Consider the following 19,433-nt stretch of genomic DNA (forward strand, 5'->3'; position numbering starts at 1 on the left):
AAAAAATTTTTTTTTTTTTTTTTTTGGAAAGAAGTCTCATATAACTTAATAATGATTTCTTAAATCTAGATCTCAACTTTATTTTATAAACATCTTACAAAATATATAACTTGAATTTAGTCATTTTTGTCCATAAATCATTCCCAAACATGCCACTTTTATTGATTAAAAAAAAATCCCAATTCGACCAGACTCCTTTTCTAGAAAACCCCTTGAACATGCACTTAAAAACAATATCACTTCTGTTACTTATAATCCTATTTATAATGCTTAATTTTTCCCAATTTCATGGTTTATCGCGCTATTTTTCCCAATTTCACGGTTTATCGCACTAATTTTCCCAATTCAAATGGCACAGGCAAATTAAGAAATTAAAGCAAAAAAAATTACTAGGGGCGGAGTATCACGACCGTCCAGCGCATTACTGTGTAGGAAATTCCCAACGGTAACCAGTTACCAAGCATTAATGGGATAAATAATGTATTATAAACTCCCCGTTGGTCGTATTTTGTGATAACCATAACTAGCATAAGTCAGAGGTTAATTCCGCCACGCCAGGTCAATAAATACGCACAATATCTATGAGTTAGCGGTCGATAGTCGCATAATTTGGTATAAATTATAATAATAATAATGTTTAATAAATACGCACAATATCTATGAGTAAGCGGTCGATAGTCGCATAATTCGGTATAAATAATAATAATAATAATGTTCAATGTCAAAAATCTCTAAAAGCAACAGACGTAAGGTGTCTTCTGATTGGCTAACACTCAAAGGTCGGTGAAAATTGTACGTCGAAGTACATTTCTCGTTCTACTTAGCAGGTCTTGTACTCTTTCGACGTCATGGTACGTCATATAGACACTAAGTACTGGTCCTACCCAGGAAACAGTTTGTTTCATCAAATGTCTCAATTCAACTTGACAGCTTGCTAAAGCAGTTGCATTTAGCATACAGTACACTGATTTAACATAATCAAAATCATGTGATGTGTCGAATCAATTTTGATTGACAAATTTGACAGGATTTTTTTTTTAATCCAATAAGTTTTAGACTGTCAAATAAACACACACTACGTATTGAAAGCCATACCTGGAGCTTTCGTCTGTATATCACTGACTTCATCAGAAGAATGATTTCTACTGTTGGGAAACGTTAACACCACTAATTGTCTTCTTATTTATTATCAATGTATAATTATGTGTAACAGCATAACAACATACTTGATTCGCAATTAAAATATTTAATAAATACAGGTATCTTGCAGGTTTCTAATTTTCTTTCCCAAACTATTGTTGAATAGTTTAAATTTTGTCGCCACTAAAAAACTAGCCATTTTGTAGCAATTCTAAAATCACAGTCTAAACTGCATACACTTAGATACAAAACACTTCACATCATTTATTTGCACATAAAATAATAGTTACAAAATAAGTAAAACTAAAACACTGTCATCAACCTACATTTCAAGAATATTTACGTATATGAAATTACAAAGTGGTGTTATTGTATTACCTTTTACTAAATTAATAGGCATCGCAAATTATATAAAACCGTTAATTTCCTTAATGAGTTCATGAAAGCCCCACATTTGTCTTTGATATTTTCGGCAATTAGTAGATTAATTGCGAGTCACTTAAATACAAAGGCAAATTTTTACACTTTTGACAAACTGTCAAATGCAAAAAAGAAGCAGGCGACTACCAATTAGCAATGCATGTTAAATAAACAAACAACTGCTATCGAGTGCAATAAACTGTCACTTGCCAATATCTCCATAGCGACCGACGAGTCCACTGGTAAGATGTGTATCACGTGACTACGCAGCGTCCTGGCGGCCATTTTGTTATTTGAAAGTTGCGAAATCGTTGATTATTATGATTGCAGTGGTCGTTGTAAGCTATCAAAATGGAGAATGTAAAAGGGTGGTCGTTGGTCTTTGTTCACAGGTGGGCTTTATTCGCAGGTTCAATATATAGTGAAATCGTTCGGGAGGAAATCGGTGTGGTCGTTATTGACTGTTGGTCGCTATTAACAGGCGGTCGCTCGGGCAGGTTGGACTGTAGTTTCTAATATTGACTGGTAGATATATATCAAACGAATGATCTCATCCACTAGGTTCTGGAATGAACTTACTAATTATGCATGTGTTCTATGCTATGCTTTTATGTTATATTAACAATACAGAATCATATATTTTCATTCAACGTCTTATCACATTAAATTGAAAATATTCGATTTAATATCGAAGTAAACAAATCATATTTGTATTTTAAATACAATGTATTCGTGAATGCATTCGATTTAGTTATCCAACAACGGACGGATCGTGTTCCATTTCTTTCAAAAGAAACCCTGAGAAGAACGAGTAATGGCCTCCACTAAGGTATTCTCCCGGATCCACATTTTGTATGGATACTGTGTCGCCTTTCTCTAGGTACAGGACAAAGCTTCCAGCGCTGGTTGCCCACGTTCCACCAGCAACATTACCAACAACGAACAGCTTACAAACCATATTCCCATTGTGGGCCACTTGAAAATGACCGTTGTGGTCAAAAAACGACATTAAGGTATACATGAACACGTATGTACCGGACACTGGAGCAATGCATGCGCCTGCATGGACGTTGTATGCTGAGCCGTGGTTGGTTATAACGTGATCAAATCTTATGTTTTGACCTACACCAAGATTCAGTGCGTTGCTCGTTAGTGCTGCGAAGAATGCAACAATGTCTTTTCCAGCATGACGTCTGTCTATAATATGAATACTCATAATAATAATAATAATAATAATAATAATAATAATAATAATAATAATAATAATAATAATAACAATAATAATAATAATAATAATTATAATAAATAATAATAATAACAATAACAAATAATAAAACATATTTAAATATACAATTATTATTTGTTTAACCCTCAAAGTTCAAACTTTTTTATTACTCTTATGAGCTTTTAATTAATTAAATAACATGCATACAAATGAAGTTTGAAAAAAAAATTGTTTTGAAAAAAAAAAAACATTACCCTTTTCATTCTTTACGAATGCATCGCGTATGTTGCGGCTGACGTTTATCGCGGATGTAGATTTGCTAAAACAATGGTCAATGTTATCATCAACAGCCAGTGCCTCGTCATTGACATTGTATGATGTTTTTTCTAGGCGAACCGTTTGTGATTGTTTAATCCCCTGCATTTCATTCTTCATTACAGCCTGTAACGACTTCATTCTTCTTTCGCATTTTAGATAAGATTTCCGTAATTGCTCATTTTCAAATTGCAGTTTTGCCACAGCTTGTTGAAGTTCGTTCAAGGTTTTATATTGGCGTTTTTGATTTTGATCCATTTCACTGATCGCAGAATCCTTATCGTTTAATTTCTTTCGAAGTTCGTTGATATCGACGTCGTGTTCACCAATCTGCATCATAAGCTTGTTTATATTTGCCTCCTGTCGTATTTGATGTCCACGTAACTCTTTTATTTCATCATCCTTCGCATCTAGACGCTTCAATAGTTCGCTCACTAGGTCATTCCCAATAATGCCATCTTTCCGTTCAGCTTGAAACGAATAGGTATGCGTAGAACATAAGTTATACGCAAGAAGTAGAACTAGTGCACAAAACATCGTATGTTCAATGAGATTCGACTCAAGCTCGCATTGCAATATATACAGCGATGAAGATAAGTAAAGGTCTTTATCGGGATAGCCCGATTCACAAGTATGGAAAATTTATGAGACACGTTCGCTCCTATCCATACTGCAAGAAGACAATTAGAGCATACTGGTTGTAATGGCCCTGATCGCTCATACGGTAAGGACAATTGCGTAGATACACGAGAAGTATACGGTGTATCCCAGTTTGATCAACAAAGCTTAAAAGCATGTGTATTAAGGCCACAACATGTTAATCTGTCTTAACAGTAAACTTATTTGCAAACACGCTGAAGACAGAAATCGGAGGACGGGATGATGCTTGGAGAGAACGCCACACTTTATGTTCAGTTGTGCTGTTCAGTGGACTGATGATTTGATTGAAGCTAATAAGAATGATTTGCGAATCACGGTTAATGTTTAGAAACACAAATGTCACTATTAGACATGTGTATTAAATATTTGTATTTACAGATTGCTTTCTACCGTTCTAAAGTGAAGGCATCAGTTATATTCATTTGTGGTGTGTATTAATAATGTGGTTCTGAATTATATTACGTTCAGCGGAGTTTAATCAACATAAATGTTTGACACCTGTTCTAATCTTATATGCGATGGTATCCGTGTAGTCTACATCGTCTATCTCGGCACGCTCTTCCTTTGATATTTTGTTGGTGTCAATGACGACTCTACTTAGCATTAATATACTGTTAATATTTACTAAGGTATTTGTTTTGCTGAACAAGTTTGTTATAAATCATTTAACTCAAACATGATGATGAATCGCCAATATTTTTTTTATTGGGCTATTTTACTGCGCAATGACATTTCGGATGTTTTTCTCACATCAACGCTCTGAAATTCAAATAAGCAGAGCGCCTTTAATTGCTTAAATGTAATACAAAATAATTAAAAGAGCTTCGAAACTGAGCAGAACTATATATGGGTGAAGACGTGTTTAGACCTTTTGTTTGGATTTGTCGAGAATCGTGTATAGAATTTATTATTTAACTGCTTTGCATTTTCATCGAATTGACTTCGTCATCCACGATGTTTATTTTTCCTGTAGGAAATACTTTGTTTTGGGATAGGAGAGTGTACAGCAACCGGAAGGAGCCGCATGAAAAAATCTTATTATTAAACGTACCAGTCGTTTAACCGCAATAAGTTTGTATTCCAAATCATTTACCCGCAATAATGGTGCCTTCTTAATTTTTCCAACGCTGTAAGTGTGTATACGAATCGTTCATAATATCTACATTTAATTTCCGAATCATTCAAACGCTATTTATAGTTTCTTTTCTAACCGTTCAACCGCGATAAATTTGTATTTCGAACCTTGCAAATGCTATTAATGTTTATTCCAAATAGTTCAAATACTGTATGTTTTCAATTAAAACGCATCAACGAATCAAGTGTTTTTTAATAGACCTATCATTGTTGTGGCTAAAACGTATTTTGTATTTGACAACTCAATACGGACATCCGTATACTATATTAGCGTCTTCCCGAACAAATACTGCAGTTCGTAAACTAAAAGATGGCCTGTAAAACAAGGCACTCACGACAATGTCTGGTAGTAATACTTGTTTTGCATTAACGGCTAGATATCTTTGCTTCTTGTTGGATGATTTATCATGTTATACTTAATTTTTTTTTTTTGATATTTAAGATAGTCCCTTATCAGACTTTTGAGAAACCAACAGGAAATATATTATCCGATATTTTTTTTGGATAATGTATCGTTACACATTAAATAGACTGTCGGAGTATGTTTAGCATGCTCGTAACCTGAAGGATATAGAAAGATAATAAGAACATTGTTAGAGTTCGTTATTTTAATTTTGCTGAAATAACGATAAATGCTTCTTCTAAATACATGAACACACCTGCATTTTGTGATTTGCGTTACTTTATATTAATCTACTGTAATAGTTCATTTATGACGTGAATGAAAGCCGCAAGCACGAAAACCTGCCACAACGACAAAATGTACGACAAGGTTTATAATTGTCGTTTTAGCATACTTCGTGTAGTTCTGGTGGTATATTTGGCGTTCTCTCGTGTTGGCGTGTTTGCCTCTACACGGTCGAATACACTGCACAACCACAGAACGAATGGCCAACGCCCTTATGGTCATAATGGCACCATTTCGTCGTTATTAGATGTATACATGATGTACTCTCCATTAGGCATTTTGGCGGGTTTGAAAGTCGGCAACACGACAAGAGGCCAGAACAACAAATTTGTATGCAATTTGATAAACACTTCTGAACGACGAAAAGAGCGAAACATTTGCATGCACATTCTTAAACCCTGATGAAAGTTAAAAAAGGGCGACAATTTTCACACCGGCTTTCTTTAAAAAAAAATCATTTTTTCGCTTCTATCGTTCATTGCGTCGTGTTGGCGTTTTGACGAGTCTGACAGTCGACAGCACGCATAGACGCCATAACGAAAAGTATACCCGCCAAAACGACAATTATGATTCGGGTTGGTAAATGTGTCATGGTTTCGTATTTTCGTGTTTGCGATCTTTTTCAAACCGGTCAACATTCATAGCTCTTTGCAGACATCGGCGAAGTAAGTCTAGTATTCTTTTTACATTATCTACTTTTCCGATCGATCATTAAATAGTGCAGTATCCAGAAACTGCAAATGAGCTAATTAATATCCATAATTGTGTTTTATTTATCTCATAGGAAAGTTCATCAACATGCTAATTGTTAACATTAAGAATAAATACAGTAGAAATGTAGACGGATAAATAATCTGGATTGTATTGTAGTGTGTTATTGATGAGAAATAATGTCAGGCCATTTTCATCTCAATGTAGTAGCATAGGCAGTAGGGCTTCCGCCAGGGATGTCAGTTCTCTGCTTACACTTTTCTTTTACCATATAATGCAAGAGACCCTAAAAAACTCACACTCCATATCTTTCGGTGGTTGGCCCATCTCTAAATTGAGATTCACTGATGACATTTACCTTAAGGGTGGCACCTGCAGTTTACTCCAAGACCTCAACATAAAAGGGCGGGAGCATACATGATCAATGTCAGCATAGAAAAGTCGAAGATCATGATGAACAGCAAGACTAACACCAGTAGAGACATCACCATGAACGGCGAGAAGCTCGAATAGTTTACCAGCTTCAAGTACTTGGGAGCAAACCTGTCAAAGGATGACTGCCCTAAGAACAATTACGATGGCGATCACAGGAATGGCCAGACTAAGGAAGTTGTGGACAAGCAGATACATCAGCTTCCCCAGCGAGACCTGGCGCTTAAAGCGGACACATAACGAACACAAGTCCCTCGATATAATCTCGGAATAATCCTGCTCATTGTCTACCTAGAGCACAATATCAATTTGTACGTCCGGACCAAAAAAACAGCAATTGTTGTTCCAAAAGAGCCCTTACTAGGGACCATCAAAAGAAGAAAGGTGGCTTCGTTTGGAAACTTAATTAGGCATAGTATTTAGCGAATTGCGAAACATATGAGTATACGAGTCGAAGATCCAACGTACACATATTGTATTCGATATTACAGAAAAGTGTACATGCCGACAATAGCAGATAATATTAATCAGCTTAATAACATGTACGTCGTGTCAAAATGCAGATGAGTAGCAACCTAAACACAATGAAACGGTGGTAATGAGTATGGCTCAGAGATGAATCAGAAAGCAATGTATGATATTAATAGACTATACACATGCGGTGATTTAGCTTGTATTTGTCTCAGGATGTACAAGTACATGGTAATTGATAGTTAGACATTAGTTTAATACCACTTCTCTTAGACCATTGTTTGGATAGAAGGCCCAAATATGAAATATCAGACTACACGTTTGCTTATGCCAACCGATGCCCATGATATTTTATTTAACTTATTAGTTAATGTTGCAATATTTTGTACAAGTATTGTTAGTTGTAACAATTTTGTTAGCGATCGTTTAAGAACGTACAATTTGCCGTTCCGACAACCGCCCGGCGTTTCAGTATATAAAGCAGACTAAAATCTGTAAGTACATACAATACACACAGATTACACACCAAATTAGCAATTGGGATCGGATTTGTATCTAATAGTGACGAGACTCCCTTACGGGAGTCGTTTATGTATTCGTTATACTGATACAACTTTTGCCACTAAGAATACTGTGTGGACTTGCAAACCGGTGTGTTAAAAAGAAAATACATTTAAAAGAACATCTTTTCGAGTTGTGTGCATCTTATTCAACCGAATTAAGAAGTGGGTATTATTGAAGAATAAGCTACGCTTGATTTCGTTATGTGTATAGTGTCGTGTTATAACTTAATATGTAAAAAATAAATCACAGTTTAATTGGTTTAAAACGCTACGATAAATCATGGTGTATCTTAGAATTAAAAAAAAACTGAATGTTCTGAAAAAACTGAGAAGTGGTTTTCCTTTTTTGTAGGATTCGTTCTTTTATTGCAATTTTAAATGAATGACTACTTATGCATTTTTCTTACATGTGGTATATACACCTTTTAATATTTTGGTAAATTATATGTACGCTGTATTGAACGGGCGCTAACATTAAAGTTTATTTGCAGTTTTAAACTTTGATACGTGTTGCAAAACATAAAAGTCGCAGAAATATGCTGAGAGTGTAACGATAATAGTGATACGTATCAGTAATGTATTGCATGCTATACCATGCTTACCTGTGTAACACAACCATTACGAATGTTCGTATTTATATGTTTGAAACATTTTTGGGGTATTCTATAGGCTTCTTTTTCTTTGAATTACAAGTCCGATTATGGTATTGTGTCGCATAAGCTAGAAAATTAAGTCATTAACAAATTGTTTGTAGAAGCTAAGTGTGCTCTTAGTCAAAATGGTAGTTGGAAAAATCTCAAGGATAGATTTAGAGTATTGTTATAATTAAATTAAGTCACATCCTTCTGGAGCAACCTAATTGACCAGTCGCCAAATTATCGATCGCTCCGCCCACATAGTCACGTGGTCTAGTGATTAGAAAACTCCGACAAGCAGATCGCAATTATAGCGGATTACGTGAGGGAAATTCTATATTTGTAATGATGTATTATGCTCTTTTCTATAAAATGAATCATTAAAGCCGCACACTAACCTAAACTGCTTTGTTAAACGTTAATACAATCATAAAAACTTCAGAGAGAAATGGCGTAATCAAAATAAATGAGTTAACGGCAGACTGACTATCAGAAATGTTTCTTATACATATTATATAGGGAGGTGATGAAAAATCCGTTGTAAAAATGAGCATTTATTTCATATTGATTTTGAACTTGTATTCAACCGTCTGACAGTGAACCCGGTGGCTATTCATATATAATTTTGAAAATATTTTTATTAAATGCAAATGACATATCCATATCATGATGGGTTTTTTGTTTATTAAAAATGTTTAGATCTTTGTTTTATTGTGTTATTTTTAAAAAGACACCGATTTTTTTTATTTGGATATAAATTAAATTTTGATTGTAACCATAATTTAATACAGGTCTAATTTCGTGGTTTCATTAACAGATAGTCTAATATGCATTTTATTTCATGTATGTTTAATGCGAACCTGTTACATTTCACTATCAAAAAATGAAATGTTGGTATTACGGTGCTGTTCACGAACATTCGAATTGAATACATTTAGCATATTATGCATTTGCTTATTTATAACAAGATGGCCCTTATATGTTAATTGCAATGTTCACATTTCTCCCCGTACCAATATATGTTGTATTAGAAATGTTGTTGTTGTATTATAAGCCGTACATTTTACACTTGAAGTCGCTTTAAGCTGGCTAATTTAAGCCGCGTTGAAATCACCTTTGTGTTGTTTTTACTTTAGTTAAAACAATATTTAAGTTAACAATTTATAATGATTTCCCTTGTTTATGATCCACAGAAAATAAATATATAATTGGAAATCATTTAAGTAATTAAATAGTTTTCTTTTCTTGTGTACAGTACCTAACAGTGCCTAAATGTTCCTTCATTCTGAGATCCACGCAACATACTGTTATTTATTAATCATCGACAATTACGCTGAGATTAATAAGCACGTGTGGCAATTATTATGTTGCCCAAACTGCTTAATAATATTGTGCATCAAACGGTATAACACGTTTTATAGAACACACACCTGGTGTGGTTAAACTATTTATTGTGTGTTGTTTTCTCATTACTCGTTCATATGTTCAAGAAATAAAGATAAAATAATAACCTTCTATAAAGTATGTATAGCACCGACAATTTTGAATAATGATCGAACAGTAATGATCATGCATTTGATATAAAATCTGTGTAAACTCTTAAAAATTACGTCCATTCCATATGTACAACACGCTTTGTTTGTCGGACCAAATGGCGGCCAGATAAGCGTTGCTGAGGGGTGTGTGAAAAATCGATATCTGATTGGCTGATCGACAAAATGTGGGCGGAGTTGGCGACTGGTCAATTGTTTTGAGCTAACGCTGGTATTTGGTGTTAGGTGTAAACACGAATAGGTAAACACGGGGCGTTGATAGAGCTACTACTTTGTCAGTGTAGTTACACCGATTTTCTCGGCAGATATTTTCTTTCTTCGTGTTAGTGCTGAGACACGGTGTACAGTCAGTTGAACCCGTTTGGGAAAAGCAAGCCTCCATATCATACAATTATGACGCACCGAGCTTAATCACAATCCCGTTCATCATAGACGGCCGTTTTACCCCGGGTATCCACCGGTCGAATCCTGTGCCGGTATAAATTATCTAGATTGCTGTGCTCTGAGCAAGCCGGGTATAGGCTAGAATTAATAATGCATATATATCCGAACGAACAAAGTACCGATATGATATAGCACCTATTAGGGACATGTAATTTCAAATGTTTATTGTTTAATTATTACACATTACACATCAATACACACACAATATTTCGGTTGCATCAATACACGTTATGGCGCCTTTGATTTAAACATTTATATTAAGAATTAAAGCTGTGACGATCTGAATGAAAAAATGTTTTTTTATTATACTAATTGAATCTGTAGAAAGAATTGGCCGTCGTCGTCGTTAACAAACGTCACATACTCTTGATGTTAATATCATGTAATGAAAGTCGTGATTCAATAATAATGAATTTTAATAAAAATGTTTATATTAAACTGAAACAAAACCGACATTTGTGAAATGAGGTTTCAAATATTTATTTCGCGATTCCCATTCTTGTTCTTTGCTCGATTTGTTCTGACAATTTAACAAGGTTACATACTTTATCAAGATAATTAATATAAAGGTTTACATGAAGCATTTCTAAATACAAACGTGAACAAGCGAATTCGAATGTTTGAAGGCTATGTTAATATTCAGTATGGTACCAGACGTGTGTGGTGTTCTATCCTGGCGATATATTATATCATCAGTTATATTTATATTGTATCGCGTATCCAATTTTGTAGGAATTTCTTTGCATGTGTTTTTATGTGTTTGTTTAACGCATACAATGTGTTAACAATATATTTGTCCTAGTCACTTTTTTCTGATTGCACAATGTATGTTTTAACGGGGCCGTCTAACATACTTTGTATTGAAGCTTTTCATTAAATGCTTTAAATGCTTTATATTGATAAATATAAACATTTGAACTAAAAATCTCCAGTAAAAAACAAGAATACAACTTTAAAAAAGGAAAAAAGTAACCATCAACAGGGCTCGAACCAATGACCCCTGGATTCCTGGAGTCCTTGAGTAAAAAGCCTCCAGCCTAGACCACTCGATCATTCATGCTCATGTTGAGAACGGATGTATGTTTTAGCTATATAAGCAATCCTCGTAGTTTCCCAAAATATCGTTTCGCGTCGATACGACTTTATCTGTTGGACGGCCCCTTTAATATATCTTGTTTAAATGTCAGTCAGTCAGATAAAAACGTCAGTCAATTAGTCAGCCAGCTATTAAGAATCACATCCAACCGACCGATCGAGAAATACATTAATAAATGAAGTTTAAACCAAACCTGCTTATAAAGGGAACGCATCAAGTAAGACGCAATTAAGAAACATATTGTTTCTTTCCCTTAACTTACATCCGCCGCAGGCTGGAGTGATTGACTCCGGGAAGGAAAGCATTACGTCGTTTAAAGTTTAACATACTTGTTATCGTTGGAACCGATATCATGTCGTCTAAAAGTTAACACCAAAGTTATTGCTGTGTCCAAACATAATGTAGTTTAAAGTTTAACATAAAGGTTATATTTGCAACCGAGCCTACTTATATGTATTTATGTTCAAAATAAAAGAGTTTAGCATCGTAAAAAATACGACATATGTTTGCAATCAGTCAATGAAACCGCATATACATGTACATTGTTCGGCGGACGAGATTGCTTATGCTATCTGGAAGAACGCGATTCGAGTCTAGAAATCTTGACGACACGTACGCTTAATTTAATTTAAATGTATATGTTTACAAATTGACGAACTAATAAATACATAATGATGCGTATACTGTGATGAAGCGTTCGGATTAAGTGCAAACTTTCAATCAACTCCTTCCAATAAGAAATGGTATTATCAGCATTTATTACTGGTTTGTTTCAAGTCGATATTTGTTGTGATGCATCTGAGTATTCGTGCATAGTTACTAGAATTAAAACCCTCAATATTGTATATACAATACCAGAACTGTACTTAATAGAATTTCCTTTATTAATAATCTTCTGTTTATAAGAAGAGCTTTCCATAATTATTGAACAATGTGAATATCATGAACTTTCTATTTTGCGTCACACATTTTCGAAGTTAAATTGTTTACCGACTAAAATACATATTCAACGGGGCATTTTGTTTTTGAACGGAAGTGCAGTAAGTTTGATTGAAACAGTGTGTTTTCTCTCTTTTACAGATAGTTGTGCATAATAAGCAGGTCGATCTTAATTTGGAATCGTTACAGCATGTTCATGACAATACCACCCGATTGTTTTGTGTTTAAAAGGAATATCATTACTTCCACAATTAAATGCACTCTCCTTACCATTGATGCGATTTTTTTTGTCTCAACATTTTTTCGATGCATAGTGCCACTTTATCCCATTTAAATGTATTTTATTTTCAAGAATATCATATGCAGGTAAATCGCAATGAGCATGAAGTTCTGTGTGTCTAAATAATAGTTGGTCATGTTTTGAGGAATCACATGTTGAACACGTGTACGCAAGTATACCAGATATGGTAAAGTGTCAATACTTATAGGATATTTGCTTTTGAAACAAACATTAGCAACTATGTAATTGAATATTTTATGTATATATACTTATGTAAATTCCTGAAAAATGTGCAACCTATCACTATTCATTAAAATGCACACATTAACTTTAAGCACCATGGATTTATATTGGACTATGGATGTTCGCATATATTTTCAATATTTGTTGTCCCATATTAACGCTGCAATTGTTCGGATTAAGCACGAAAAGAAATAAAACGTTTCGAAAGAAACAGTTCATGGGAGTAGGCTAAGAAAGACTTAAGCTAAGGTGTATTTGTCAATAAAATAAAATTAATGCTGTTTAATAGTGTTGTACATAACTAATGCTGTTCATTAATGCTGTAACATAATCGAAAGCTTAAACGCTGGAGATGCCGTGCATAGTGGTTTATCATGACTTCACGTTCTCTCGCTATTCGTTTAAACCATGTTCGTGCCTGGGCCTCTTTTTAAATATTCGCACCATGGTGGTCCGGATGCATCGTCTTCCGGAATATGTTTCCTCTTGGAACTTTCAAGGTTCCTTTCGGAAGGTAAAACGTTAAAGCACGTAAAACGATCTAAAATTATTGCTTAAATTAAAGCCAATACACACGAATGACACTGTTATACAGAAACGGTAAAAGAAGTAATCTACATAAAAGCCATATACACAATAAAGTGCATGTTGTTTCATTTACTACAGAATTAAGGCGCACAATGACGCCAATGCAAAGAGGTTTACACATGTGTTATTACGGATGTCATAATACTATATGTAAGAAGAAATATCGCGTGACTGAAACTGGTATTCAGATGGTGAATTTAAAAATCAATTTGAAAGTTAACTAACAAATCAGTGTTAAATTTATATTAGTTTAGTAGCATGAGTGATTTTAGTTAGGTTCCTATCATTAAACATAAGTATGGTTTTTACTGAACATGAAGACAGTATACAAAGCATTTAAACAATATCTATGTCATTCCGCCACATCAGATTCTGTTGTATACACTTATTACAATAGTATGCATTACCCGCCTTAGGGGATGGTTTTTATTGCATTTCAAGCGTATTAATTTTCAACTTTATAACTAAACTGTAACGAATACAACCATGCGTAGTGATATAGAATGTCTTTGTTCTCGTACGCAAAATAGTCTTTAAAAAATTCACACAAAAACTGTAAAACGAGAAAAAAATATGACCATATGCCTCGATTCAATTTTACGCAGCATGCCAATTGTAACACATTACGACCGAGAAAAGAAGATTTTGCTTTAATATTATTCATTTAACTTTCGGAAGAAAATGATCAAAATCAAATATGCGGCGATTGCTCCTGGCAAAATGATGTCAATGTCAACACACATGTACATGTAGATTTACACACATAATCGTTCTGAACATAAATAATAAAAACAAAAAATATACTCGCCTATTTTTGTCATTGACGCTGCAGATTTTGATGGCGTCTATATCTAGCCTTCACATCCTGTAGTTTGTGACCGAAACACATGATAATCCGTAATAATTCTGTTAAGCTTTGAAAAACTTGTTGCAAACGGGTTATTCTTACTGAATAGTCTTTCTTTGATGAATGTTATTTCCCTAACGTTTACTTACATCAAAATGCAAAACAATTCGAATAGACTACTGAACCAAAATGCACGCACATCAGTATGTTCTACACACACAATTTCACATCCGAATAGGCACGCAATCAATAACACGAATAAGCTAGATCTACACGTAGATCTAAATCCTTTGTCTCACCGGTTCCATCCAAGGTAAGTAATCCATAGAATATGCATTTTTTTCATATTAACATCCAGGATACATTTACACGAAGAAAATGCGCGTCTTCAATGTTTTATTTCCAGACATCGGCCATCGCATACTAGTTTCGTGTACACCAAAAGATGACATCACATATTATTGGAAAATGACGCAATAAGTATGTCATTTTATGACGCAGTCAATCAGCTGATTCATTATACGGATGGCGAAAAAATATGTCCCTTGACTAGATCTAAAGGTAGAAGGTCGTATAATTTTAAAGCTAAAGTTTTCACGACTCACTCTAGAGATGTCTTCTTATAAAAAATCATTCAGTGGTAGAATAAAAAGTAGTCAGTTCCCGCGACAGGTATATTCAACAAGGTGGGATACAGGCTAGTTTATTCCATGGGGTGTTATACCGTCAATGTCGCAGTGAAGATGGGATACAGAAAATCCATAATGGCAGTATTTACAACTCAAGCAGCATTTTCAATTCGTCTGTAATTAGTACATTAAAAGTTGTGCTGAATGTTAACATCAGTACTTAACACGATTTTGTAGATATACAGGAGCAACTCCTAAAATAGGTTGTTATGTTGTTTAACTTGCGTCTTCTAAATTGACTGATCTTTTCATGGCAATATTATGCAAGAGTGACAATAACGAACTTATAGCTTTGATAGCACATGTGCAGTCTGCATCAGCATGGTATGTACATCGAATGTCAAGGTAAGGGTCACACAAACTGACGAACTCTTTAAAATAAAAGAATCAACATGAAAACATGGGTTTTCGGATAAGCAGTTTATATATACAACATGCAAAATGACAATACTTTTGGGACGCAATTTCGCACACAGGAATCTTTAGTATAACGGCATAGGGCTAGGTACCAATTTAAGGTCAATCATGAAAGCACAATCTTGATAATTTTGCACATATCGTATCCTTGTCAATCAGTAGCAACTTTGTGTAGGTTTCATACTTAAGGAATGCATATTTTGCCTTTATTCGTCACTTCGACCTTTAAAATAAGAAATATGAAAATGTAAATAAAAACGAAACGCGTTAAAAACAATAGGCGATGGAATGAATACTGATGCAATAAGTTTTACGTAATATACAACAAGCCCGAATGTTTGAATTATAGTATTCACGGGCGTCCTTTTTTCACTCGCTATGTGCAAGACGAATTTATGACACCGAGACACATTATTTATTAACCTTTGTATTGTGAATAATCCATTAATTATGTGTCGAAAATATTCATCACTGCAATTAAGCTCATACTAAGATAAATTTTGTAAATATATTTGATTTATGAATTTGCAAATTAAAAATAAAATATTAAAAAAATAAATAATGAGTAAAGTTAAAATCGTACAACATACCCGTTCTTTATTTAAAGTTGTATTAAGTAATATACTACAAGCATCAGTCGTATTTAAATGGTGTTAAATGTGAATAAGATGAATAAATTTCGACGCATAACATTTCTTTCATTAGAATTGTTCTTAAAGAAAACTATACTAAGGTACTACACAATAACTTCGAGATTGAGTAACTTGTACTTATGAAGTCATTATAAAATCATATATATTAATCTGTCTTTATAAGTCGTACAGCGACAACACCGATGACCCATACATTTACACAAAGCGCAGATGTATACTTAATTCCCGATGTATTCATTATTTTGAGATAGAGATTCTTCAGTACGCGAAATTGAATGCAGTCGCTCCAGGTTAGACTATATGGAACGATTGTTTACGTGTACATTCTTTTAGACATGAACTGCTGCATATTGTTATCGCAAAAGACTAGGTCAAACCTGTCTTGGACAGCTACGTCGAAAAACAAACTCAAAATATTTAAATGTCTGTGAACTGTAACAACACTTACTTTAATATACGCTTCCCTGATGTTACATAAATACTGATCATCGTAACTGATTTTGTAACAATTGTTGTTCTACTAGATTCCTTTAAAATCAAATGTAATCACAACTATGCACTTTCGTTGGTTGAAAAGAAACACAGACTTAAATCACAGACATTCCAAAAACACATAAAGTGAAACTTCAGCTGCACCATCAGTAGATAATTATTTTTATACAATGCGGTGCTTTATTCATGGCAAGCAACATATTTAAGAAATAATTCGTGTACATTATAGTTTGTTGTCGAATAACCCACGGCCGGAAGTTTAGATGCGTAGGGATTAAATCACGAGTGCGAAGCACGAGTGATTTGAAACCACGCATCTAAACTTCCGGCCGTGGGTTATTCGACAACAAACTATAACGTACACGAATTATTTCGATTCTAACACGATTTTTACTAAAGATTTATAGAATGTATCTTATTTTTCTTGCATACTATTTTATTTGAAGCTCCGCCCATAAAAATAGCTTTCGGCTGTTCTGTCGATCAGATCTCCGCCCTCAATAACAGCCAAACTGGATGGAAAAAACCCCATTTCATTTCTCATGTTTGGTTAAATAAGAACAACAACAACGTGAGTAAACTAACATGTTTTCATTGTACACTTTAAATTAACGCAAGAGTGTTACATCTACAAGAAAACAACACTGTATATGTGATAATAAATTGGAATAAACTGACGATACTGTACAGAACAAATAACAAATAGTTTTAATTCAACGTCAGCCATTTTAGTATCGAAGCAGCAGACGAACACCGTGGGAAATTAGGTCAATTTTACGCATTTCTGTTCATAGCGTAGTATTTTGTCACGTGACTTTCATTCATAAAATACCGGATTATTACGCTGGTGGAAAATGTATCGGCATGTTTTGTTTAGCTACAGCGCGTTCTTCAGAGTATAAGCTCCGCCCATAATTTGTTGCAGAATAACCCATGGACGATTTTCTTCTTTGTTTATATGAAATTTGGCACGTGCCGTGTTAGAATGCTAAATAACGAATGTTTATTCGCTTCAGAATAAACCATTTTATCCAACGCAAGCTATTTTACTATATTGATATATATATATATATATATATATAAATAAATAAATAAATAAATAAATAAATATATATATATATATATATATATATATATATATATATATATATATATATATATATATATATATATATATATATATATGTATATATAAGTATTATCCGTCATACAAGAGTTATCTTTCATGAAAATTATTCTCCCGCGCGCGTAAGGGCGCTAAACCATAACATATAATAGTCTCCAATTCCACGTGCGTTCTTTTACCCTGTTGTCTCTCTGCTGAGTAAGTTGCATTTCATTATTTATTTCAAAATTTATTTTAAAAAAAACCCACCCACCTCCCTGTGACGTATTAGAATGAACATCGATACTCGCCATTCCTTCATATATTTTCAGCCATTGTTTCCATGACTTCGTGTTCCCTTCGCCTGTCGTCGTCAAGGCTGATCAGAGACTGATTGAATATATTATTGACTTCCGGTGCCAGAGTGCTGTGTTAAGAACTATATCAGTGACTCCCGGTATCGGGGTCTTGATTGTTTTCACAAAACTGTCTTAACGTGACACTGTGTTATTATGTTAAATGGCATGATCCTATTAGGCATGATCCTATTATAACACATCCTTCCGGGGTCGGGGGATATAAGCTATCATAATTGTATTGTATAATTTTTGTTAATGTTTTATTTCTTACAAAAGATAACTATGCATTTGTTGTTTAAACTCAGTCTTGACATATATTTTGCCAAACTTATATAATAAATTAATTCCAAACTTATTGTGCTTGTCGCTGGATAATGAACGTTTTATGTATAGGAGTGCTGCCAAAATAATAAGAACTTTACGTCAAAATTATAAAGTCATGGTGCAAAAACGAGGGGAATACAGACGTTGCCATTATTCACGCATTGTCTTCTTGATGTATTTACACCATACAATGTGTTTCCGTTAAAGTCCATGCTTAGATAAGAAAACTGGCTATCATGATAAGGGCCGTTTGCTGTATATATTGCGAAGTGAAAGTGAGCAGAGTGTAATTGTACACACGATGTTACCTTCGTTAATTCTTATTCTTGTTAAACTTATGTTTTAGTAATGCCTATTCGTTCCATCCGGAACGAAGGGATGCTATTATTGGACATGACTTGCTGCTCGACCTATTGAAGCGTATTGATGCAAAGGATGAGGAAATTAAAGAGTTACGTGGAATTCAAATGTTTCAGGAGGCAAACATAAAGAAGCTGATGATTCAGATTGGTGCACATGATACCAACATCAACGAACTTCGAAAGGAATTAAACAAAAAAGATAATGCGATAAGGGTGATGTATCAAAATCAGAAACAACAGGATGAAAAGCTCAACGAACTTCAGCAGGTTATGTCAATAATCAGCGATTTTCCTCCTTCTTTATAAAGTACCGATAAACGGTACTTTACCAATCGAACGAAAATTCCCAAAGTCCCAAAACGGTACTTTCCCAATCGAGCGAAAATTCCCAAATTCCCAATCGGCATCTGGAAAAATCCCAATCAGCGTCCGAATTTTTTCTCAAAACGATCGAAAGTTTCGTAAAAAAACCAACTTTCGGCGAGCGAACAAAGAAAATCGTATAGTTGTGTGTAACCACGCGCTCGATTAATTTCGGGTTTTATTATTCAGCGCATTCAATCAATAGAGTTGTTACTGTTTCCGGTTCTTTTGCCAGGCAGTCAGCGTACTGTTTTACGTCGGTTTGTAACCTTATCGTAGTTTGAA

The 19,433-nt window shown here is 34.3% G+C and overlaps 1 protein-coding gene across 2 annotated transcripts in view; it reads right to left on the reverse strand.

The window, feature by feature from the left end:
- Window positions 1-1,593: 1,593 nt before the first annotated feature.
- LOC127833685 (complement C1q subcomponent subunit B-like) overlaps window positions 1,594-19,433 on the reverse strand; it is a 49,884-nt gene continuing 32,044 nt past the window's right edge. The window contains exons 1-2 of one of the 2 annotated variants that reach the window (XM_052359096.1): window positions 3,040-3,641; window positions 1,602-2,757 (exon numbers count right to left, since the gene is read on the reverse strand). In XM_052359096.1, the coding sequence (XP_052215056.1) occupies window positions 2,312-2,757; window positions 3,040-3,637 (1,044 nt within the window). In that variant the 5' untranslated portion in view covers window positions 3,638-3,641 and the 3' untranslated portion in view covers window positions 1,602-2,311. Of the gene's footprint in view, window positions 2,758-3,039; window positions 3,642-19,433 lie in introns of those variants that run through there. The other variant, XM_052359097.1, reaches the window with a different exon arrangement.

The sequence above is a fragment of the Dreissena polymorpha genome, chromosome 6 (assembly GCF_020536995.1).
Source record: "Dreissena polymorpha isolate Duluth1 chromosome 6, UMN_Dpol_1.0, whole genome shotgun sequence".
NCBI classification, from domain to species: domain Eukaryota; kingdom Metazoa; phylum Mollusca; class Bivalvia; order Myida; family Dreissenidae; genus Dreissena; species Dreissena polymorpha.